The sequence below is a fragment of the Jaculus jaculus genome, chromosome 16 (assembly GCF_020740685.1).
Source record: "Jaculus jaculus isolate mJacJac1 chromosome 16, mJacJac1.mat.Y.cur, whole genome shotgun sequence".
Taxonomy (NCBI): Eukaryota; Metazoa; Chordata; class Mammalia; order Rodentia; family Dipodidae; genus Jaculus; species Jaculus jaculus.
The window spans coordinates 58416722-58440958 of record NC_059117.1 but is presented as its reverse complement, the minus strand read 5'-3'; the positions used below and the strand labels follow the sequence as shown (position 1 = coordinate 58440958).

At 45.0% G+C, this 24237-nt stretch overlaps 1 protein-coding gene, 1 long non-coding RNA gene and 1 pseudogene across 7 annotated transcripts in view; 1 reads left to right on the top strand and 2 right to left on the bottom strand.

The window, feature by feature from the left end:
- LOC101614787 (sarcolemma associated protein) overlaps positions 1–4757 on the top strand; it is a 168442-nt gene extending 163685 nt beyond the window's left edge. For 3 of the 6 annotated variants that reach the window (XM_045136195.1, XM_045136196.1, XM_004661310.2), the window contains 2 exons: positions 1611–1700; positions 2913–4757. In XM_045136195.1, coding sequence (XP_044992130.1) covers positions 1611–1694 — 84 coding nt within the window. In that variant the 3' untranslated portion in view covers positions 1695–1700; positions 2913–4757. The remainder of the gene's footprint in view (positions 1–1610; positions 1701–2912) is intronic. The other 3 variants (XM_004661312.2, XM_045136194.1, XM_045136193.1) reach the window with 1 other exon arrangement.
- LOC123455371 lies at positions 1512–23920 on the bottom strand. The gene is made up of 3 exons (XR_006633855.1): positions 23865–23920; positions 6267–6389; positions 1512–2158 (listed from the first exon to the last, which is right to left on the bottom strand). It is a non-coding gene; the product is annotated as an uncharacterized LOC123455371 (long non-coding RNA).
- LOC101615455 lies at positions 20175–22734 on the bottom strand (annotated as a pseudogene).
- Positions 23921–24237: the final 317 nt, after the last annotated feature.

Here is a 24237-nt window from a genome sequence, read left to right as displayed (position 1 = left end):
CAATCGGATTGCTGCTGAGGTACCAGCCCTTTAGAAATGGGTGGATTGAAGGCTTTATGCTAAATAAGAATGGATTGCATTTATTTTTATCAGTTTATTTTATTTTATTTTTGAGACAGGGTTTCACTCTAGCCCAAGCTGACCTGGAACTTATTTTGTAGCCCAGGCTGGTCTCAACTCATGGCAATCCTCCTTCCTCAGCCTCCTACATGCTGAAATTATAGGCATGTACCACCATGCCCAGCTATTTTTTTTAAATGTAGATTGCAAAAGTTCTAAAATCAGATCATGATGGTTTGATTACTTATCTTTTATGTTAATTTACATCTAATTGTTAGAATTTCAATTTCCTGACAACTTAACTTATGAAGACATCTTGCATAATTAGAATGACACTCCCACCCCACCCCCTTGTTTAGGACCTTTTCAGAAAACCTTGCTGTTCACATTAGGGAACACTTTACCTTTTTGTGATTTTAAACTTAAATTCCAAGTAACTTTCCCATTAAAAAAATAACACATAAGCCATGCATGGTGGGTGTATGCCTTTAATCCCAGCACTCGGGAGCAGAAGAAGAAGCAGGAGGATCACAGTGAATTCGAGGCCACCTTGAGACTGCAGGGTGAATTCCAGGTCAGCCTGAGCTAGAGTGAGACCCTTGAAAAACAAAACAAAACAAAAAACAGACATGTTCTAGTGTTATAGTAGAAAGCTCTGAGCTTCAGCTGCCACCTTTATACACCAAGTTTGGATCATACATTGTGCCACATCTCTTACCTAGTTAAGTTCACATTATCATAAAGCATTAATTTGTCAAATTTGAAAACAGTATGATCTCATTAGTAATTAGGGAATTTTTTTACCCCCTGAGGTAGGGTTTTACTCTAGCCCAGGCTGACCCGGAATTCACTATGTCATCTCAGGGTGGCCTCAAACTCACCTTGATCCTCCTATCTTTGTATCCCAATTGCTGGGATTAAAGGTGTGTGTAACCACGCCCAGCTTGGGAAATTTTTAAAAATATATTTTATTTATTTATTTGAGAGAGAGAGAATGGGCACGCCAGGGCCTCCAGCCACTGCAACCGAACTCCAGATGCTTGCGCCCCCTTGTACATCTGGTTTACATGCGTCCTAGAGAATTGAACTGGGATCCTTTGGCTTTGCAGGCAAACATCTTAACCGCTAAGCCATCTCTCCAGCCCCTGGGAAATATTTTTTGATGGAAGGATAAACTCTACCTTAGCCATTGACAAAGGAACACATTATCCAGTAGTGGACTTGGAAATACTACACTGTCAAGCAGAGCATCTCTTGTCATTGCTCTGTCTCAGTGGGTCTCATTTCTTTAGAGTTTTAGGATCACCCACAGTGACTATGGCCCCCAGTTACTCTTCTGAACTGGTATTTGCCAACATGCATACCATAGCCCATCATTCTGAATTGTGTTAGATGTCTTTAAATGTTTGAATCAGTGCAAAACATGAATGGTATGCTTCTATTACCTCAGTCTTCCTTCCCTTCTTCCCAACCCCCTCGGGTCTAAATCATCTTATCTGATTTTTTTTTTCATAGCATAAAATGATTTTAATATCCCTTCCCTTCTTTAGCCCTCCATATTACAACCCGTCCCAGCCGTATTCATCGGCCTATTCCTGGCTTTCCTGTTTTGGTGTTTCGGTCCATTGTGGTAGAGAAAGGTACAAGCACTACTGTTGAGTCCTTGTCTGTTTGTCCCCGTCACCTGTCTGTGCCATATTTGTAATAGAGTGCATGGCAACACCACATGGGTATTTTGTTACCTGAAGCAAACCCTTCATTTAGTGTGCTGCATATTTGTGTCATACCAGTGAATGAACAATTAACTAATAACATAACATGTTGTCTTGTTTTCTTTGTAGTAATGCTAACCATGAATTAATTCCAACTTAACCAATTGTTAGTATGCCTCCTTTAACTGAGTCTTTATCTCTAGCAAAGTGGAGTAAGCAGTGAATTTCTGCAATATCATTCCCGTTCCCAATGATGTACTTAATCTGATTTGAATGAGAAATGAAGAGTTTGCATCTCTGAGGTTTTCAGCAGCTCTTGTCCCCTTCTCTCTTCCCTCTTCCATGGTGTGGAGTTTGTTTCAAACCTTTGCTATTTTTTACTATAGCTGTGGAGATGAAAGAGACAGAGATGGACATAATGAATCACTGGCACACAGTCTCTGCCCTATCCAACTTACTTTCTGAGCCCTGGACTGCAAATCAGAATATTTCTTTAAAAAGCCAACTTTTTCTTTGAAAATAAAGATACCAACCAAAGCAAGTTGAAATTATAAAGCCCTTGTGAAAGCTAACAGGGAACAGCTTTGACTTTAACTGGCATGTGCATTAGCAGAGCATGTGAAATGATCATGTCTGTGATACTGGATACTTTTTCAGAAGAACCATATATATAGGTAGGGGCTCCAGTGGCACTTCGCCATCAATTTTATCTTATCTTGTCTCAAGTTGCACAATGAAGCCTATACCATTTTATTTCAATCCCAACTTGTATCATGAAAAAATAAACCTTTTAGGCAGGAACATACCACAGGTATCAGCTATGTTGGAATCCATGTATATCTAAATTAACACATGAGGCAAAGCCTAAAGGATATTTAGAAGTCATTATGAAATTTCAACTGTAACAAAGTTGAATATGTCCCAGGACTTTTCTGGAATGTATTAGGCTTGCAAACAATGCTCCTGCTATGATAGCTCTTCTTACACTTGCATTCATTCCCTGTCCTTTTCTTTTTACACTTTATTCTTACAATGCAAGGATTCCTGTTAAGTATGCGGGACTCAGTGGCACCGTGGGGTTAGCAGATGTGAAAGGAGAGGGGAGAATGTGATACTGACTCTTGATTTCTTTCCATACAGAAACCCTGGCCCTGGATGCCCATGTTGGCGGCCCTGGTTGCGGTGACAGCCATCGTGCTGTATGTGCCAGGTCTGGCCAGAGCTTCTCCATGAGAGTGTCTCTTGAGTCTGTACACCGTCCTCCCTCTAGAAGCTGGCATCACACTCATGCTGGGGACAAGCAACCATTCTCTTCCTTTTTACCTCTTAAAGCAGCAAAGTGCAAGAGTACAGCTGTAGGGTCATTGCTTTAAATTATATAAAATGTATCTGTCTATAGAGAGGATATAAGGTTGTGACTTGATTCTAATGTAAGCAATAACTTGCTTACAGTTTTCATGTAATTTTTAAATTAGTTGAGATTATGAATATTGTGGGTGGCCTAAAGTAGGCTTCTTAGTACACCAGATTATTTATATCATTAAATTTATAAGTGTTTCACTCTGAATTCTTATGGCCACATAATTCATTTTTTCTGATTTGATACCTACCCAAACCAAACAACCACTACATGGGAAGAGAGGCCCTGTGTGCTCAGTGCCTATCAGTTTAAAATATATACACACATATATATTTTTTACATATTTACGCCATTTTTACTTATTATAAAACCACTGAGCTATTGGGAACAAGACTTAGACAACTATTTGTGTGCGTGTTTTTTTTTTTTAATGAAAACTACATTTGGGGAAATACACTGTTATAATGACAATGTGGGGAATATGTGCACATTTGTTCAGCCTTAACCTGACTTGAAGATGTGAAGGACATGAGCTTTGACAAACTTTCCATGAGAGCCTATATTTTCTTGAGCAATCAGAAGTATTTCTGGGAGCAAAAACATAATAATCACACCGTTTCTGTGCAGCCAACTGAACTGTTAAGTCAATTGGAATGTAATTTATAACCTCATGTATTTAAGAGAGATATTTTCTTTAAAAGCCAAGTTATTTTCTCATATACAGCATTTTAGAAAGCATGATTTTTTTTCCTGTCATCTGTTCCTCCAAGCATGTTTTAACTCAAGAAAGAATTATATCTCTTTAGATAAGCTTTTATTGGTTATGATGTTTTGGAGCTAATTCATGTTCAAGATGAGCTGTTGTTACCTACCACAGATTTTTCTGATTGGGTATGCAAATGGTTATTTTCCCTTTATTGTTGCTTATTGGGACATTCTGCTAATCAGAAGCACTATTCCAGATTGATAAGTGTTCCCTGCACAACAAAGCACCCAAACACTGCTTGATGCTACAGATTTAAAACACTGAAGTGAAAGCTTAGCTATGGTTTTGTGCTGCAGCACCATGGTTACATCAGTAAAGTTTGTTTAGCTCATAGAATATCCTCAAGTATCACACAGTTATGTTCTCAGTCATTAAGACTGAGAGGGAATGTCATTGAGTTGTTTTGAATGTTCTACGAGAAGATATATGTCTAGCCAGGGATTGCAATTAGGAGTTTAGAATATAATTTGCCTTGTGATGTTTGGCAGTCATTGTTGATACTTTAAAAGTTATATTTTGGATTGCTGTTGGGAGATCACTAGATTTATGGAGGAATTAGTCACAAATTACTTATAGAAGATACTGTCATATAGTTCATTTCATCATTTTCTGTTGCAGGAAGCCACTCCACCACAGAATGCTAATATGCCAGTGGTACCCAGTACCTCTTGTATATAGGTTATTGCAAATATTGTTCTGATATGCTTAACTTCAAAATTACATTTTTTAAAGTAAATAATTGTTTGAAATCTATTTTGTAAAGATATAACGTACAATAGAATTTCTGGAGTACAGATTAAACTATTTGCACTAACACACGTGATGTGCATGATTTAATAAAATAACTTTACTCGCCCTATGCATGTTTGAATTGGATATCATTGAAATTCTTAGTGCTGACTCTACTCTTCAGTTGTTCACAGTCTCTGTTTAAGAGCCTCTGCTTGAGATGAGTCATCATGAATCATAACATATGCTTAATGTTTTCGTGGACATTTAAAAGAAGACACAGAGCTATTTCTTCCAAGTTTTATTAGCCTTTTATTTATCTTTTCTGCTCTAACTCTTCTCTCTTTTTCATATGGTTACTGTTCAAATGTGACTCACTTGACAGTCTGATGTCATTGAATGTAAGGTCTAGTGTCAATATTTATTCAAATTGAATAAATAAAACTTTGTAGTTTCAGTTTTTCTCAGAAATACAAATGAGCCTGTTTGTAAGCAGTGTCTCCAGTTCAGTTTTCTTCCATTAACTAGTAGTTAGGCATTGGATGACCACATAAAGATACATTCAGGAATTATTCAGAGTTGCAAGGTTAGAAAATACAAAGTGAGTGGTCGTGGTGGTCACACATATAATCCCAGTATTTGGGAGGCAGATGCAGGATATATCATAAGTTCAACACCAGCCTGGACTAAAACAGCAGGGCACAGTGCTTACAGCTAAACAAATTTATACTGGCATTTTAGCTGTGCCTTTTATCAGCTTTGTAACCTAGGGCAGATCACCTCTCTGAGTGTCCACTTCCATCTATAAATGAGAAAAATGTTTGTCAGGATATCATAATGAAAAATTACTGCAAATGCTAAATTTGTAGGTGCACCAGTGCATCTATTTTAAATGAATGATGGACTCATCTGTTCAGAATTTCCATGTGAAGCAGATGTGATTGTGACATTATGAACCTTGAAAAAGCACCATCTGGAGTTTTGCAGTGTTAAGTGGTTTCATCAATACCCTGCAAGTAACAGGTAACTAGTGAAGGACTTATTTCTTCTCCTGTCTCTTCCCCTTCACCCTCTATCGTCCCCCTTTCCTCTTTCTTCTCCCCCCTCCGGTGCTGGAGTTTGAGCCCAGAGGCAGGAAAAGGGGGAGGGAGAGAATAAATGGGCACACCATGGCCTCTAGCCACTGCAAATGAACTCCACACGCATGTGTTATCTTGTACATCTGGCTTTATGTGGGTACTGGAGAATCTAGCTCAGGTCACTAGGCTTTGCAGGAAAGCCCCTTAGCCCAGGCTGACCTGGAATTCATTATATAATCTCGAACTCTCAGTGATCCTCCTGCCTATGCCTCCCAAGTGCTGGGATTGAAGGTGTGCATCACCACACCCAGTTTCATAATTTTTTATTGAGAATTAGGGCTCCAGAAGCAGTTTGGCTAAGAAGTTCTGTCTCAAGGTACCTCCTGGGGTTACTCTCAAGCTATTGGCTGGGCATGGAGAATTTTCTTTTTCAGGGGATTTGAGACATGCCCACACTGTATACCAGGCTGGCCTGGAATTCACTATGTGAACCAGGATGGCCTTGTGTGTAATGATCTTCCTGCATCTGCCTCCTAAGTCTGAGATTTATAGCCACTTACCACTATGATTGGCTCTGGAGAATTTTCTGAGCTTCTTCCAAAGGACTGTTAGCTGGTGGGTTCAGTATCTCACCCCATGGTCTTCTCCTTAGGGATCCAGATGTAGCAGCTGGCTTCCTTCCCCTGGAGCAAGAGTCAAGAGAGAAAAGCAGAAGCAAAGAAAGCTACACACGGGTTGAAGCTTCTGGGTCTTTTGTAAACTGTGCTCCAGAGCAACATATCATCCCTGTGCCATGTGCTATTTGTCATGCAGACCATGGAAAAGGATTAACCCAAGGAGGGGGAATCCTGGGTGTCAGGGTACAGCACACACAGCAGGAGAAAACTAGAATGGTTTCATTTTATGAAGTCTGAGAACAGGTAGGCATGGTGTGCTGCCTTTAGTTCAGCACTGAGAGGGGGTCTTTATGAGTCAAGGCCAGCCTGGGCTAAAGTAAGAGCCTGCCCCCAACCAGACAAGACAAAAGAAGCTTCTGTAAGAATTACATCCTTTTTCCATGTCATCAGTCACATTGATTGTAAAGAAGTTGTAGGAAGTCCAAAGCAAGAGAGCTCCTAGGAAATGGATTACCTGGGATAATGAAGTATCAAGACTGTACCTTTCATGGTAACTGGCATCTGTACAATTTAAAGTTAGAAACTGTAATCAAGGGCTAAAGAGATGGCTCATCAGTTAGTGCACTTGCCTACAAAGCCTAAGGACCCATGTTTGATTCCCCAGGACCCACAGAAAGCCAGATTGTACAAGGTGGTACATGTGTCTGGAGTTCATTTGCAATGGCTAGAGGCCCTGGTGTGCCCATTCTCTCATTTTGTTTTCTCTCTTTCTAAAATGAAATTTAAAGAAAAAAATTATTGAGAGTTTTCAGAGTATAGTAAGTGTAAAACCATGTCCTTTATCTCTGATAACTGTTAAAAAGCCCTGGGGACTGGAAAGATACCTCTGTGCTTCTTAAAAAGCCTAACAACCTGGGTTTAAGTCACCAATACCAACATAAATTCATGCTTAAAATGGCACAAGCATCTGGCATTCATTTGTAGTGGCTGGAGGACCTGGCATGCCCATTCTCTATGTCTGTCTGTCTTTTCTCTCACTCTCTCTCTACTTGCAAACAAATAAAAAAAAAAGCCGGGTATGGTGGTGCATGCCTTTAATCCCAGCACTTGGGAGGCAGAGGTAGGAGGATCACCAAGAGTTCAAAGCCACCCTGAGACTACCTAGTTAATTGCAGGTCAGCCTAGGCCAGAGTGAGACCCTACCTCGAAAAAAAAAAAAAAAAAGCACTGGGGTGGGGGAGTGCTTAGTGGAAAGCTGCTTGCCTACAAAGCCTAAAGACCCAGGTTTGACCCCCCAGTACCCATGTAAGCCAGATGTACGAGGTGGCACATATGTCTGGAGTTCATTTGCAGTGGCCGGAGGTATTGGGACACTCTGTTTTCCCCTAAGTTGTCTGTGCTGATTCTTCTCTCCTTCCACATGGCTGTAAGCTCTCAAAGGACTACACAGGATATTTTCTCTCTCTGGTGTAGTTAGACTTTGTACCGTTCTATCATATGTCCATGTTAGATGTTCAGTATGCACTTGTTGATAAAGGAAGTCATATCTAAGTCTGAAAGTGGACTTGAGTCACTGCTGTTCAGATGCTAAGTCCTAGCCACTGGCAGATAGTATGGAGGTGTGCCCATTGGAATGGAATAAAACATCTGTTACCAGGAAGTTCATTTAATTGTGGAAAAGGAGCTTGTTTCTTAAAAACCTGTGCTGAAGCCAGGCATGGTAGTGCATTCCTTTAATCTCAGTACTTTGGAGGGAGAGTAGGAGGATTGCCATGAGTTCAAGACCACCCTGAGACTACAGAGTGAATTCCAAGTCAGCCTGAGCTAGAGACCCTAACTCAAAAAAAGTACATAAAATAGAGGCAGAACTGATAGAGGAATATTAACCCATGCTACCCTGCATGCCTTGACTGTAAACTGTCTTCCTTCCATCTCCCCTTCAATTCTTATTTTGTGATACTGAGGACTGAACCTGAGGTCTTGCCCATAGTCATTTGTGTGTCTGAGGCATCACAGTAGAAGGAAGGGAACAGTAAAGATTTGAGCAGAAGCAACTGAGGCAGGTAGAAAACAAAGCCAGTAGAAATGGCCTGTGAAACGGAACTGTTTCTGCAAAGATTAACAAAATGAACATATATTAGCTGGACTAAGACAACAACAGAAATGAAACCACGTGCCTAAAGATATCATCACATGATGGATGAACCCCTAGAGCATATACCCTGAAAGACTGAATTATTAAAAAGTAGATCTGGTGCCGGGCATTGTGGCACATGCCTTTAATCCCAGCACTTGGGAGGCAGAGGTAGGAGGATCGCTGTGAGTTTGAGGCCACCCTGAGACTACAGAGTGAATTCCAGATCATCCTGGACCAGAGTGAGACCCTACCTCGAAAAACAAAACAAACAAAAAGTAGATCTAGCCAGGGACAGTGGTGCATGCCTTTAATCCCAGCACTCAGGAGGCAGGGCTGAGCTGGAGGTCAGCCTGAGACTACATAGTGAATTCCAGGTGAGCTCCTACCTAAAAAAAAAAATCTGAAGGACACTGAGTCAAGAAAAGTCTTCCATCAATAAAAGCCCAGGACCCGAAAGCATCACTGCTAGATTCCCCTTGACATTTACTTAAAGATGGATCCTGATCTTTCTTCAACTTTCCCCCATAGAAAGGATTTGAAAGAGCAAGTCCCAGGGGTATAGAAAATCCAACTGGCCAAGAAATACAGAAATATAGAAAGAGAAATGGAAACAACAATCAATAAAATAATATTTCATAGCCTTCACATAGAAGAAGAAAAAGAAAAATGTCTTGCCAGATGTGGTTCTGCATGCCTTTAATCCTAGCACTTGGGAGGCAGAGGTAGGAGGAGGATTGCCATGAGTTTGAGACCAGCCTGGGACTACAGAGTGGATTCCAGGTCAGCCTGAATTGGAGCAAGACCCTGTCTTGAAAATCCAAAAATAAAAAAGTCTGACAGTGTTCTTCAAGTATAGACAAACAGGAATTCCTTGATCTGATGTGACTGTAACTTGTGGTTCTTTGGGAGGGGAATTAACAATGTTGGTCATATTGGACTCGTGTAATCATACTTAGGCCCACAGTTCCTCTTTAGTTACACAGGGTGCTCCAGGAAGTGTGCACAAGGATCCTTGTCCACAGAAACATTCTGTGCAATAGCAAACTGACAGCCGCAAAATGACTATGAATAATGGTGTGTGGCTATGTTTTGGGATACTACATAACAGCTAAAATTAATGAATTGGGTTTATATGCATGAACTCCAATAGTTGAAACAATACCGAATAAAGAACAAGACCCAGCCGGGCGTGGTGGCGCACGCCTTTAATCCCAGCACTCGGGAGGCAGAGGTAGGAGGATCGCGGTGAGTTCAAGCCACCCTGAGACTACAGTACAGAGTTAATTCCAGGTCAGCCTGGACCAGAGTTAAACCCTAACACAAAAAAAAAAAAAAAAAAAAAAAGACCCAGAAGCTGGGTGTGGTGGCGCATGCATGCCTTTAATCTCAGCACTTGGGAGGATCGTTGTGAGTTTGAGGTCAGCCTGAACTACAGTGAGACTCTACCTTGAAAAAACGGGGAAAAACAAAAACAAGACCCCAGGGGTGGGGAGATGGCTAGGTGGTGAAAGGTACTTTCTTGCAAAGCATGTGTGCCAGGCCTCAATTCCCCAGCATCCACATCAAGCTAGATAGACATTGATTTCTAGCAGCAAGAGGATTTGGTGGGTGTGCATGTACACACACACAAATCCCATGCAAATAAAATACATAGTCTATTTATGGAAGGTACTAATAGTGACTGTAATTGTCAGCTTTTTATATTTGTTATAGAATGGTGGTGGAAAGAAAATGAAATTTAGCTAGGTGTGGTGGTGCACGCCTTTAGTCCCAGCACTTGGGAGGCAGAGGTAGGAGGATTGCAGGATTGTGTGTCCATTCTCATGCTCTTCTGTCTGCCTCTTTCTGTCTTTCAAATAAATAAATAAGTAAAAATAAGATTAATACATGTTTTTGAGATGTTAAAATGTGCATGTGGGGCATGTCTTAGAATTGTCTACCAAGAAAGTCATATTTTAAAGACCTTATTGACACTGGTGGCTCATGCCTCTTCTCCCTTTAGATGTCTTGGTCTGGTGAAATGGCTTAGTGGTTAAGGCATTTGCCTGCAAAGCCTAAGGACCCTGGTTTGATTCCCCAGGACCCACGTAAGCCAGATGCACAAGAGGGGCACATGCATCTGGAGTTTGTTTGCAGTGGCTAAAAGCCCTGGTGCACACATTCGTTCTTTCACTCTTCTCTGCCTCTCTCTCTCAAATAAATTTTTTTTTTTTTTTTGAGGTAGGGCCTCACTCTGGTCCAGGCTGACCTGGAATTAAGTTTGTAGTCTCAGGGTGGCCTCAAACTCATGGCGATCCTCCTACCTCTGCCTCCTGAGTGCTGGGATTAAAGGCGCGTGCCACCACGCCCGGCCAAATAAATTATTTTTTAAGAAGTTCTAAGAAAAAAAATGAGACATCTCTATCACACCCTCCAAAGTGCAGGGACCATTCTTGCTTTTTATATTTGTTATAGAATGGTGGTGGAAAGAAAATGAAATTTAGCTAGGTGTGGTGGTGCACGCCTTTAGTCCCAGCACTTGGGAGGCAGAGGTAGGAGGGTTGTCATGATTTCCAGGTCACCCTGAGTCTACATAGTGAATTCCAGGTCAGCCTGGGCTAGAATGAGACCCTACCTCCAAGGAAAAAAAAAACTTTATTGACAATCTCCATACATATGTACATTGTACCCTGAGCAAACTCCCATCCCACTGCCTTCCTTTGTCCTCCTCTATCTCCCGCCACTGAACCCCCTTCTACTTTCCAACTCTTCTGTTTTGATGTCATCATCATTTTTTTTTATTTACTTATTTACTAGAGACAGAGAGAGGCACAGAGAGAGAAAGAGAGAGAATGAGAATGGATGTGCCAGGGCCTCCAGCCACTGCAAATGAACTCCAGACGCATGCACTTTCTTGTGCATCTGGCTTACATGGGTCCTGGGGAGTCGAACCGAGGTCCTTTGGCTTTGCAGGCAGATTCCTTAACCACTAAGCCATCTCTCCAGCCCCTGTCATCATCATTTTTGCCCTCTCATCATGCAAGTCTTGTACAGGTAGCAACAACCACTGTGGGATCATAATGCAACTGCCACTTTGCTTCCTGAAGACAGCATTCCCCACAGCACTCCTCCCCTTCCTCTGGCTTGTACATACTTTCCACCATATCTTCCACAATGGTCCCTGCACTTTGGAGGGTGTGATAGAGATGTCTCATTTTTTTCTTAGAACTTCTTAAAAAATAATTTATTGGGCCGGGCGTGGTGGCACGCGCCTTTAATCCCAGCACTCGGGAGGCAGAGATAGGAGGATCACCATGAGTTCGAGGCCACCCTGAGACTACAAAGTTAATTCCAGGTCAGCCTGGACCAGAGTGAGACCCTACCTCAAAAATAATAATAATAATAATTTATTTGAGAGAGAGAGGCAGAGAAGAGTGAAAGAACGAATGGGTGCACCAGGGCTTTTAGCCACTGCAAACAAACTCCAGATGCATGTGCCCCTCTTGTGCATCTGGCTTATGTGGGTCCTGGGGAATCAAACCAGGGTCCTTAGGCTTTGCAGGCAAATGCCTTAACCACTAAGCCATTTCACCAGACCAAGATGTCTCATTTAGTGCTGAACACACCACTGTCATTTCTTCTCAGTACTTAGGTGAGTTTTAAGTCTCCCCTAGTAGTCAACCACCATCTAACCCAAAGTGAGAGTCGCATTAATGTGTAGGCATAAGCATAAATATTTAGATGGAAGTTTGGTGATCATAATACACCCATTTAGCCAAACAACAGTAGTAGCATCCCTCCTTGGCCTAAGGTCTTCCCAGCCATAGTTCTTTGACTATTTGGCTTGAATTCCCTCCCATGGAACAGGCCTCAAATCCAATCTTTGAGTAGCTGGTTACCCATAACAGAGATGATGCTACCATTTCAGCAGTTGGCACATTTTGCCTGACTGGCCAGCTGTGATGCTTGCAGGATCCACTAGACTGCTGATGACGTTTCTCCTCTAACAGGTTGTCTAACACTTTGAAGAGCTATGTCAGGTAGTCGTCAGGGATGAGTCTTTCAGCTAAGCTACGGCTGCTTCTCTGCTGCTCCCTGGTTCTGACAAATGCTCCTCCCTCAAAAATCAACATGGGAAGCCAAGGGGCAGAGGGAAAAGGAGACAGTGGAAGAGAAGAAAGAAGATAATGGGGGGAGAGAGGGTATTACCATGGGATACGTTTTATAATCATGGAAAATGTTAATAAAAATTGAGAAAAAAAAAAGAGAAGATAAAAGCAGGGGGCAGCAGAAAAGGAGTGGCATCAGAGTAACTGTCTCCACATGGTGGTCATGTTTGTCAACCAGAGGCCACTTCCACAGGGACAACAGGCACATGTGGCCTTCGTACACTAACACCCAGCAACTCTTCCTTGGGTCCCACAAATGACTTCTGTGACTTTTTGTTTTGTATTGTTTTTCAACATAGGGTCTCACTCTAGCCCAGGCTGGCCTGGAATTCACTGTGTAGCCTCAGGCTGGCCTCGAACTCACAGCAGTCCTCCTGTCCCTGCATCCCGGGTGCTAGGATTTAAGGTGTATATCACCACGCTTGGTTTCTATGGCTTTTCAGAACTTTGGACTGTGGGGCAAAGTGTGGGGGTGTCCAACCCCAGTATAGGCATTACCCAGCTGTAGACCCTGGATAGGCTCCATGCTTCTCCACAACTTCGGTAACAAAGCCGAATCCTTTTTCTAACCCTTGCACTCCCCACCCTGGATTTGAACTAACAAGTGAAGTCAGAGGTCAGAATGGGTTCCCCTATTCAAAGGTTGCTGCGGGGCTTCAAGAACTTATTAGGGGGCTGGAGAGATGGCTTAGCGGTTAAGCGCTTGCCTGTGAAGCCTAAGGACCCCGGTTCGAGGCTCGGTTCCCCAGGTCCCACGTTAGCCAGATGCACAAGGGGGCACACGCGTCTGGAGTTCGTTTGCAGTGGCTGGAAGCCCTGGCGTGCCCATTCTCTGTCTCTCCCTCTATCTGTCTTTCTCTCTGTGTCTGTCGCTCTCAAATAAATAAATAAAAAATAAACAAAAAAAAATTAAAAAAAATAAAAGAACTTATTAGGTCTCAGTAGAACCCAGTCCGTCCATGCAGACAGAAGGGCTCTTGTTCAGAACTCTCACTTGACTGTACAGCATATTTACAAACAGGCAAGAGGACACCCAGGCCCACCTTCCACAATATCACTGCTGGCCTTCCAGTGGGTGGCCAATGTAAATGGGCTAGAGTGAAACCCTATCTTGGAAAAAAAAAGGCAAAAGTTTAGAAGAAACCTGCATTTGTGGGAGGCAAAGCATAAAAACATCTGCCCTAAACCTCCACATGGAAGAAAGTGAAGAGATTAAGTGGTGGGCTGCAGATGTGGCTTAGGGGATCTTTGGTTCTTAGCCTTTGCTTTCCATGTGTGGGTGTATGTTCCAGAGGCCTTTTAACTCTGGAAATTTCTGTGATGGAGGTCTGCCCCCCCCCTTTTTTTTTTCTTTTTGAGATAGGGTCTCACTGTAGCCCAGGCTGACCTGGAATTCACTCTGTATTCTCAGGGTGGCCTAGAACTCATGGTGATCCTACTACCCCTGCCTACTAAGTGCTGGGAATAAAGGTGTGGTGGTACACTGTCTCCTCTTTTTCCTTTCCAGCTAGACAAGGAGAATTCAAAGCTTGAGTCTTTCAGCTAGCTTCCTCCCTTGATCTTAATTCCCCCCCTACAATAAACCTCAAAATTCATAATTTAAAAAGCACCAGCAGGACCAGCACTTGGGAGGCAGAGGTAGGAGGGTTGCTGTGAGTTTGAGATCAGCCTGAGACTACATAGTGAATTCCAGGTCAGCCTGGCCTAGAATGAGACCTTGCCTTGAAAACAAAACAAAAAGCACACACAAAAAGAACCACCAACAATATCTGACCTCCACATGCACAAAAATGTGATCACTGGCCAACAAGTAGAAAGATACACTAAAGTGCCCATAGAAGCCATAGCTATGCTAAGCATTCAACAGGGCTGGTTAACGATTAGAAATCCTGGGGTTGCGAGAGACAAATGTTACAAGTAGGAAGTCCAAGTTTATCTTGGGCTATCTTTGGCCCTCAAAATAGCCACTTATTGCCCACTTCTGGGTGTGACCTAACATTCTTGTGACCATTAGATAAATCCTTTAAAAACATGAACAAGGGGTTGGTGAGATGGCTTGGTGGTTAAAGGGTTGCAAAGCCTGCTGGCTGGGGTTCAATTTCCCAGTACCTACATAAAGCCAGATGCACAAAGTGGTGCATATGTCTGGAGCTCATTTGCAGTAGCAGAAGGCCCTGGTGAGTGCCATTCTCTCCTTTTTCTCTCTCCTTGTAAATAATTTTTTTTTTAAAATGTGTGAACCAACCAACTCCGTGGCTTACCAAAATAACCCACCCCAGGCTCTGTCCTCCTGCTTACCCACTTGAGGACTAATGACCACCAGGACAAAGCTATCATCAAGGCTAATGAGCTGTACAACTCTCCACTCACAGAAATGAGAGACCAGGTGTGGGGTACTTGCTGCCCCCCTCTCACATCCTACTTTTGCTGGTGTCCCTCCCATTTGATTACCTTAGCCTTCCTCTTCTCAGTAAACTCATACAGTTTCTGTCTTCCAGAACCCAACAAATCCACTTTAAGTGGTCCTCTACAAACAGCTACCACCAGGATCACCAAATAGGCATAAAGGAGATGCCTGCTTAAATTTGGACCCGCAGGCTGACCATTTTGTGGATGTGTTCCAGAGGGAACTTGGAGATAAAACAGCTTTAGGGGCAGATTAGGAGACACCATCCCATCCTATTGAACATAGAGTAGTTTGGAGAAGACCGACCTGCCTATGGCTTCTTTTTTTTTTTTTTTTAATTATTTACTTATTTATTTGAGAGCAACAGACACAGAGAGAAAGACAGATAGAGGGAGAGAGAGAGAATGGGCGCGCCAGGGCTTCCAGCCTCTGCAAACGAATTCCAGACGCATGCGCCCCCTTGTGCATCTGGCTAACGTGGGACCTGGGGAACCGAGCCTCGAACCGGGGTCCTTAGGCTTCACAGGCAAGTGCTTAACCGCCAAGCCATCTCTCCAGCCCTGCCTATGGCTTCTTTACCGAGTCAGAGAGAAAGGTCTCAGGGGAAGTGAGTCAGAAGAGTATAGGTAATAACATAGCAATGGGGGACACAGCTTAGCATGGGCAATAAACACACCCTTTTCCTAAGAGTACTCTTTTTTTTTTTTTTTTCATTTATTTATTTGAGAGAGACAGACACAGAGAGAAGACAGATAGAGGGAGAGAGAGAGAATGGGCGCGCCAGGGCTTCCAGCCTCTGCAAACGAACTCCAGACACGTGCGCCCCCTTGTGCATCTGGCTAACGTGGGACCTGGGGAACCGAGCCTCGAACCGGGGTCCTTAGGCTTCACAGGCAAGCGCTTAACCGCTACGCCATCTCTCCAGCCCCTAAGAGTACTCTTAACAAATTGTTGGCAAACCGGGAACCCTGACCCCCCTCCGCCACACACACACACACACACACACACACCCCTGCATTGATTGAGCCTCACGTATGCCCTGCTCCAAACAATGAAATAAGTTTTTCTGCTGCTAGAAACCTTTAGTAACAAGCCTTTTGAGGGCAGTTTATGTTTTTTAAATATTTATTTTTTATTTGTGAGCAGAGGCCAAGGGAGACAGAGTGTATGGGCGCACCAGGGTGTCTTACCACTGCAGAGAAACCAGATGCATGCCCCACTTTTTGCATCTGGCTTTATGTGGAGGTTAAGAGTATGAAACTCAGGCCAACAGGCTTTGCAAACATGTGCCTTTAACCAGTGAGCCATTTCCCCAGCCCCTGTGACAGTTTATATTGAAAAAAAATTTTTTTTTAGATATATCAGGAATGAGGAACTAGGGCCAGCTGGACTGGACTGGTTTGGGGTTCATATGCAGTAAAACAAACTGTCCTTTAAGTGAGCTTTTAGGGAAAAATCTCTTATTTACCATTTTATGCCTATAATTAACTGGGTTTACATATGATTAAAATAAGATGCAAGGGCTGGAGAGACGGCTTAGCGGTTAAGCACTTGCCTGTGAAGCCCAAGGACCCCAGTTTGAGGCTCGATTCCCTAGGATCCACGTTAGTCAGATGCACAAGGGGGCACACACATCTGGAGTTCGTTTGCAGTGGCTGGAGGCCCTGACGCACCCATTCTCTCTCTATCTCTCTCCCCCTCCCCTTTCTCTCTGTGTCTGTCGCTCTTGAATAAATAAACAAAATAATTTCAAAAAATCAGATGCAAGCCAGGTATAATGGCTCATGCCTTTAATCTCAGTACTCAGAAGACAGAGGAAGATGGCTGTGAGTTTGAGGCCAGCCTGGAGCTTTAGATTGAGTTCCAGGTTGGCCTGTGCCAAAGTGAGATCCTACTTTAAAACAAAACAAAAAACCTCTCCTCTCTTGCAAATGAATAAAATACATTTTTTAATATTTTATTTTTATTTATTTATGTGAGATATATAAAAAGAGACACACAGATAACGAGAATGGGCGCACCAGGGTCTCCTGCCGCTGCATACGAACTCTGGACACATGCGCCACCACATCTGGCTTATGTGGGTCCTGGGGAATTGAACCTGGGTCCTTCAGCTTTATAGGCAAGCATCTCAACCACCAAGCCATCTCTCCAGCCAAGTAAAAAAAAAAATTTTTTTGGTTTTGTTTTTCGAGGTAGGGTCTGACTCTAGCTCAGAATTCACTATGTAATCTCAGGGTGGCCTTGAATTCACAGTGATCCTCCTACCTCTGCCTCCTGAGTGCTGGGATTAAAGGCGTGTGCCACCATTCCTGGCCCCAAGTAAAATATTTTTTTTAAAGCAGGGCTGGAATAATGACATAGCAATTAAAAGCACTTGTGTGCAAAGCTTGAAAACCCAGGTTTGATTTCCCAGTACCAAGTAAAACCAGATGCACAAAATGGTGCATGTGTCTGGAGTACATTTGCAGTGTCAAGTGGCCATGGTGCACCCATACTCACTCATTCTCTCCCCCCTTGCAAACTGTAAGGAAAATAAACAACAAAAGGGAATGCTGGACTTTATCTCTGTACAAACTCTTTATTGAGAGTTACAGTGAGGGTTAGCGGCCTTCCCTTTGAATGAAGGCTGAAGCACTGAGTCAGGCTTGGGTTCAAACTTAGAAGGAGGATCCTAAGGCAAACAGACTGTATTAGTTGCAGGTCTAAGGGAAGTAGATAAGGCTTCAAAGTTATTTGCTCAGAACAGGCTTTTTAGCAGAGTCATCTAGGGAGGACTGGGTGTCTTCCTTCTTTATGGCCTTCTAATCTTAAGGTTGTTATTAACTTTTTGGTTCCTTGTAGTTTTCCTTGAAGGCTATTAACCCTTCACAAATAAATGGATAATTTTTTTAAAAAATCAGATACATTGACCTAGAGAGATGGCTTTGTGGTTAAGGCACTAGCCTGAAAAGTCCAATGACCTGAGTTCAATTCTCCAGTACCCACGGAAAGCAAGATGCACAAAGTGGTGTCTGGAAATCTTTTACACTGACAAGGCCCTGGCATGCCCATTCTCTCTCTCCCCCCCCCTTTCAAATGATAGAAATATTTTTTAAAATCATATGCCTTTAATCCCAGTACCCAGGCAGAGTTAGAATAACTGCTGTTAAGTTCAAGGCCATCCTCAGTCTACAGAGTGAGTTCCAGGTTTGCCTGGGCTAGAAAGAGACCTTCACTCAAAAAAAAAAAAAAAAAATCAGATGCATGATGAGAAGAGAATGTGCAATAGAGAAAAGTTCATATAACTCATCTGTCAGTCAAAATAGAAAAATACTCGAACAATGCCTTTGTAACCAGCTCCTTTTTTTTTTTTTGTTTGTTTTTTAGACCCCATAAAAAGAAGTCCCAAACAGTACCCTCTGTTGTTCTTGGGTAGTCTAATTCAAGTTGGGCTCTCTTGCAGCTTAGCCCACCCCTTGCCTTTTTTGTTTGTTTTTGTTTTTGAGGTAGGGTCTTTCTCAAGCACAGGCTGATCTGGAATTCATAATGTAGTCTCAGGCTGGCCTGAACTCACAGTGATCCTCTTCCTACCTCAAGTGCTGGGATTAAAAGCATGTGCCAACACGCCCAGCAGCTGCTCTCCCCCACCCCCGAGGTAGAGTTGCACTTTAGCCCGGGCTGACCTCAAACCCCTACCTCTGCCTCCCAAGTGCTGGTATTAAAGGTGTGCGCCAGCACGCCCGGCTCACCTTTAAAAAAAAAATTATTATTCATGAGAGAGGAAGAATTGGGGAACTGAATCTGGGTCCTTTGGCTTTGCCAACAAGTGCCTTAACTACTAACCCATCTCTCCATCCCTTGCCTTTTCCTTTCTTTCTTTTTCTTTTTTTCTTTTTGGCACCTTTGCTTTGCTCTAATGATTTTTTTCCCCCTGCTTTTATTTGGTGTCTGTAGTAGACAGCTTCAGGTTTGCTGAGATGAACTTCCAGACCAGGCACAGTTATGGAGGAAGAGATTTTTTTTTTTAAATAACTTTCATGATTGTAAACAATATCCCATGGTAATGCCCTCCCTCCCCCCCCCCACTTTCCCCTTTGAAACTCCATCCTCCATCATATACCCTCCTCCTCTCAATCATTCTCTCTTTTATTTTTATGTCATGATCTTTTCCTCCTATTATGATGGTCTTGTGTAGGCAGTGTCAGGTACTGTGAAGTCATGGATATCCAGGCCATTTTGTGTCTGGAGGAGCACATTGTAAGGAATCCTACCCTTCCTTTGGTTCTTACATTCTTTCTGCCACCTCTTCCACAATAGACCCTGAGCCTTGAAAGGTGTGATATATTGCAGTGCTGAGCACTCCTGTCACTTCTTCCCAGCACAGTGATGCCTTCTGAGTCATCCCAAGGTTACTGCCATCTGAAAATAGAAGGTTCTCTACCAAAAGTGAGAGTACCATTAATATATAGGTATAAACATTAAGAGAAGTGCTTACTGGGCAGTTTGATAAGCATAGTGTATGCATTTAGCCAAACAGCAGCAGATGTTACACCCCTAGGGCTCATGACTACCCCGTTGTAGGCTTTCAGTATCAGGGATGTATTCTGTCCCATGGAATGGGCCTCCGGTCCAATTAGAGGGCAGTTGGTTTCCACCATGACAGATGTGCCACTATTGCACCCATTGGTTCATTTGGCCAAGCTGGCAAAATATAAGGCTTGCAGTGTCCACTGTTGAGTATCTTCACTGATGATTTCTCTCTCTCCCACTGAACTGCATGCAGAATGGCTTCTTCCAGCTTTCTGTTAGCTGGTTTACATGGAGGAGGTTATGAGCTCAGTTCCAGCAGGAGTTCTCAGTGGTCTTGCAGCCCAGTATGTGGAGTCTTCAGTAATAGGGTCTTACCATCTATTCCTAAACCACTGACCTCAGCAAGGAGGAAGGGATTTATTGAGGCTTTTATCCATGAGAAGTTCCATAATGGCAGAAGAAGCTAGCCCTGCTTTTACAGGTCCAAGCAGAGAGAGAGAGACCACAGCCAAAAGCCACACCACATAGCACACTTTCAGGAACTCAAGGTGGACCTAAGCACTTTGCATATATTTACATTGAAATTGCAAATCCATCACCACACCTTAGGGCTGGACCTCCAGTGATACCTCCTCCACCCAGGTAGCTGGAAATCTAAGAAGTTTTTTTTTTTTTTTTCCCCAGTGTAACAATCTTTATTGGTGGGTGGTTAGAGTGCAAAATGGCAATGAATCTAGTAAAGAATGGACAAGGTGGCGGCATATGGCTACCCTCCCCCATGTGAAAAAGTCCTAGAAACAAGTATGTAGGGTGGGAGTTCTGGATTTGACTGGAACTTTGGATCCAGGACCCTCTGACACAAATGCTCAGGCAGGGAGAGGCTATGACACTGGGAGGGGCGGGGTTTGCATCCTACCCTGGCTGGTTGGAGCCTGTCCACTGCACACCTCAGCTCCTCCAAGGTCACACAGCACAGGGAACAAAATTTCAGGAGCTAAGGCTAATCCTCTCCACCCCAACTCAAGTAGCTGCCTCATGCCTCAGTTTCCTTCTTCCTGGTGATTAGCAAGTTTGGACCACCAGGCCCTGTTAATGGTTCAGCATAACCCAAAGTGAGTAGTCCTGCCACATAACACTATGTTTTCACCAGTGTGAAGGCTGCAGGCTCCCCATGGACTGACTCTTTCTAGGTCACCGAAATCAACCCAAGCTTGCTTTGTCTTGACAAGTAGCCCCTGTCCCCCACAACCATGTTGGTCCCAAAAGTGGTAAAATGACCAAAAGATCCTCTTGTCAAGAACCCTGGCTTGGCTCTAAGTCCACACAGAGGGCCTCATGTGGGAAAGTTTGGTCTGTTAGTTAGAAGACCCAACCCTACAGCAGTGCCAGGCCAGCGGGCACAGGCTGCCTGTCTCTGGTCATGTCCTCCACACGCATCTGGTGACCCCGTCCCACCCCTTGAGAGCCAGTCCCTTCTGGCCAGGATGTGAGTCAGTTGCAAGGCAGCCAGGTGGGAGAGGAGTGGGCCTGAGCCAGCAGAGGCTGCATGGGGGTCACATAATAATTGCCAGTGGCTGCTACAACCCCGTCGGGGTCTGTGGGGGTGCCATGCCTGGGCGGCAGTGGCTGCAGGGCCTTGCTCAGCCAGTGCCTGGAGGGCAAGCATGGCAATAAGGTCCAGGGTCTGGCGTCGCTCGTGGCTCATGAGGCACACGGTGCTCTCACTGACCACCTGGTGCAGGGTCACAAGGCAGGCGTAGCGGCGGCTCACATCTGGCCCTCCAAAGTAGGCCTCCAGGTAGCGCTTCAGAGTGCGGCGCTGCTCTGCCAGGTCTGGAAAGTTGTTGAAGAATCCGGAGCACATGTACCATTGCAGGGCACGCAGGTCAGTGCTGGGCCAAGGCCGGAAGCCCTGCACCAGGAGGTGGCAGTACTTGAGGAGGCCACCACCACGGATCTCCTAGGGGCTGCACGTGGCAATGATGCGGTGCTGCAGATGCGCCAGGGCCTCAGAGAAGTCCCCATATAGGCTCTCACCTGTCACGGTCGGGTGGAAGGCCTCAGACATAGGTGGGGATGAGCACTGGCCAAAAAGCAGCAGGGAGTCCAGGATGATCTGGAAGGAGTCCACTCTGAGCTCGAACTGGCGTCTCACGGAATCCACAAACTTGAGCTCCATGTTCTTGCCTCTCTTGTTGGACAGCGAGATGAGGCTCCAGAAGTCCGTGTCTGTGCACACCTTCACCAGCTTCTGCACGTACGCCTCCTTGAGGGTCACTGGTGTGATCTTGGCCCGTTTCACTCCAGCTGGCAGGAAGTCCAGCAGGCAGGCCAGCACCACTGCCTTGGTCAGTTGGAAGGATGCCTCACTGGGCAGGTCCATCGGGAACACCAGGTCCAGGTCCTTGTAGCCCAAGCCACTCTCTGGGTGGAGCACGTGGCTGGCGGCTGAGCCATGCAGTCGCACACTGTACACACGCAGTCCCTGTTCCCCCAGGCTGTTGCGGATGACCTGCACGATCTCCCGGGGCTGCACGCTCAGCGTGGGAAAGTTGCCGCGGCCGTGAATGGGAATGGGCTCGCTGAGCAGCGCGTCCAGCCGCTTCACCTGTGGCCAGGACAGACGGCTCTGGTGACGTCCGAGCGAGGCCCACGAGGGCTCCGGGTCGGGGCCGCCGCCAGTCGGAGCAGCCGGGGCTTCAGCCGAGCCCGCAGCCGTCCCGTCCCCACCTGGGCGGCCGCCTGGGCCAGACACTCCGCTCTGCTCCCCGACGGCATCATTTGCCCAAGCCCCGGGCCTCCATGGCAGAAACCGGGGGGCGGGGGTGGTTAATGGGAAGAGGGCAGGGAGAGTGGCTGGAGGGGGGGGCCGGGAATGCCAGGGACCCGGCGGCAGCGACGCTGGGGCAAATCCAGGGCACAGCTCCGATGGCGACGACTAACCGACCCTGAAGCCCCTCTAAAAAGTTTTAATGAAACAATCTGTTGAAAAACATTTATTCATTTAAACTACCACACTGTCTTTTCTAATTCTTTGAATGAGATGACCAGAACCCGAAAACACCCACAGAGACCAAGGTAATGTTCCCTAGTCAGAATCTCTTCAGGCTGCTTTCTGACTCTATTCAGCCTGCCTAAGCTCTCAGTTTGAAGGGTTCTCATGCTGCAAGGTGAGGCCATTTGGACCCAGTGTTCAGGACTGGAGGCATTCTTTTTTTTTTTTTTTTTTTTGAGGTAGGGTCTCACTCTGGTCCAGGCTGATCTAGAAGTCACTATGTAGTCTCAGGTCAGCCTCAAACTAATGGCAATCTTCCTACCTCTGCCTCCGAGTGCTGGGATTAAAGGCATGTGCCACCATGCCTGGCTTTTTAGGACAGGACACATTCCTTTTTTGTTGTTGTTGTTTATTTTTATTTATTAATTTGAGAGAGAGAGAATGGGTGGGCCAGGGCCTCCAGCCACTGTAAACGAACTCCAGACGTGTGCGCCCCCTTGTGCATCTGGCTAGCGTGGGTCCTGGGGGTCCTTAGGCTTCACAGGCAAGCGCTTAACCACTAAACCATCTCTCCAGCCCGGACAGGACACATTCTATGACCAGAGACACCACTTCTTTGCAGAGACATTTGCAGACACAGCTTCATGATTGTCAAGTGCAAGATCCATAGTGGATGTTAATATATAGAGAATGGGCATGGCAGGGCCTCTAGCCACTGCAAACAAACTCCAGACACATGCACCACATTGTACAGCTGGCTTACGTGGGTTCTGGGGAATTGAATCTGGGTCCTTAGGCTTAGCAGGCAAGCACCTTAACTGCTAAGCCATCTCTGCAGTCCGACAACTGCATTTTTTTTTTTTTTTTTTTTTTTTTGGTTTTTCGAGGTAGGGTTTCACTCTAGCTCGGGCTGACCTGGAAATCACTATGTAATCTCAGGGTGACCTCAAACTCATGGCGATCCTCCTACCTCTATCTCCCGACTGCTGGGATTAAAGGCGTGTGCCACCACGCCGGGCTCGACAACTGTATTTTCATATATTAGAATAAAATTCGCAAAGCAATATCATTAAAAAGAGCATCAAAACATTAATGCTTCAGGATAAAAATTTCAAAGTACACAGAAGCTTTGCAACTTGGATACTGCTAAAATTGCTGAAAAAGAAAACAAAATTCCAAAAAAAAAAAGAAAACAAAATCCTGACGGTGGCAGGTGCAGTTCATTGCTCCTTTACACCTACTCTGTTCTACAGTGACTGGAGGAAACAAACCAGCCAGCACGAGCAGACTCCGCCCTAGATAAACATCCATCACCTGCACATTCATCATCCCGGCCCCTTACCCGCAGGTGAAGCCCTCTGAAGCTGGACGTGACACCTGTTTCACACGCCTAATTCCGTTAGATGGCGTGGTCACGTGCACAGCAAGGGCCTGGCCCCGCCCATCACCACTGGCACTTCCGCTAACGCTTTAGGCCGCGCCCACCGGACTGTGCTCCCACGAGCTTTTTCGGCCACGCCCCCACCCGGGTACTCTCGCGAGCCTCTTTGGCTCCTCCCCCTAGGAGGAAGAAACTCTCGAGGGCTGGCCGCGCCTGCGCGATGTGTCGGGGGGTTGGGGGAGGGCGGGGCGAGGTGGGACGCTGTCTGGGCGACCCCGCTGGGGACTTAGGGTGGGCTTCGCGGGGCGCTGGTGAAGCCCCGCAGTCCTTCCTC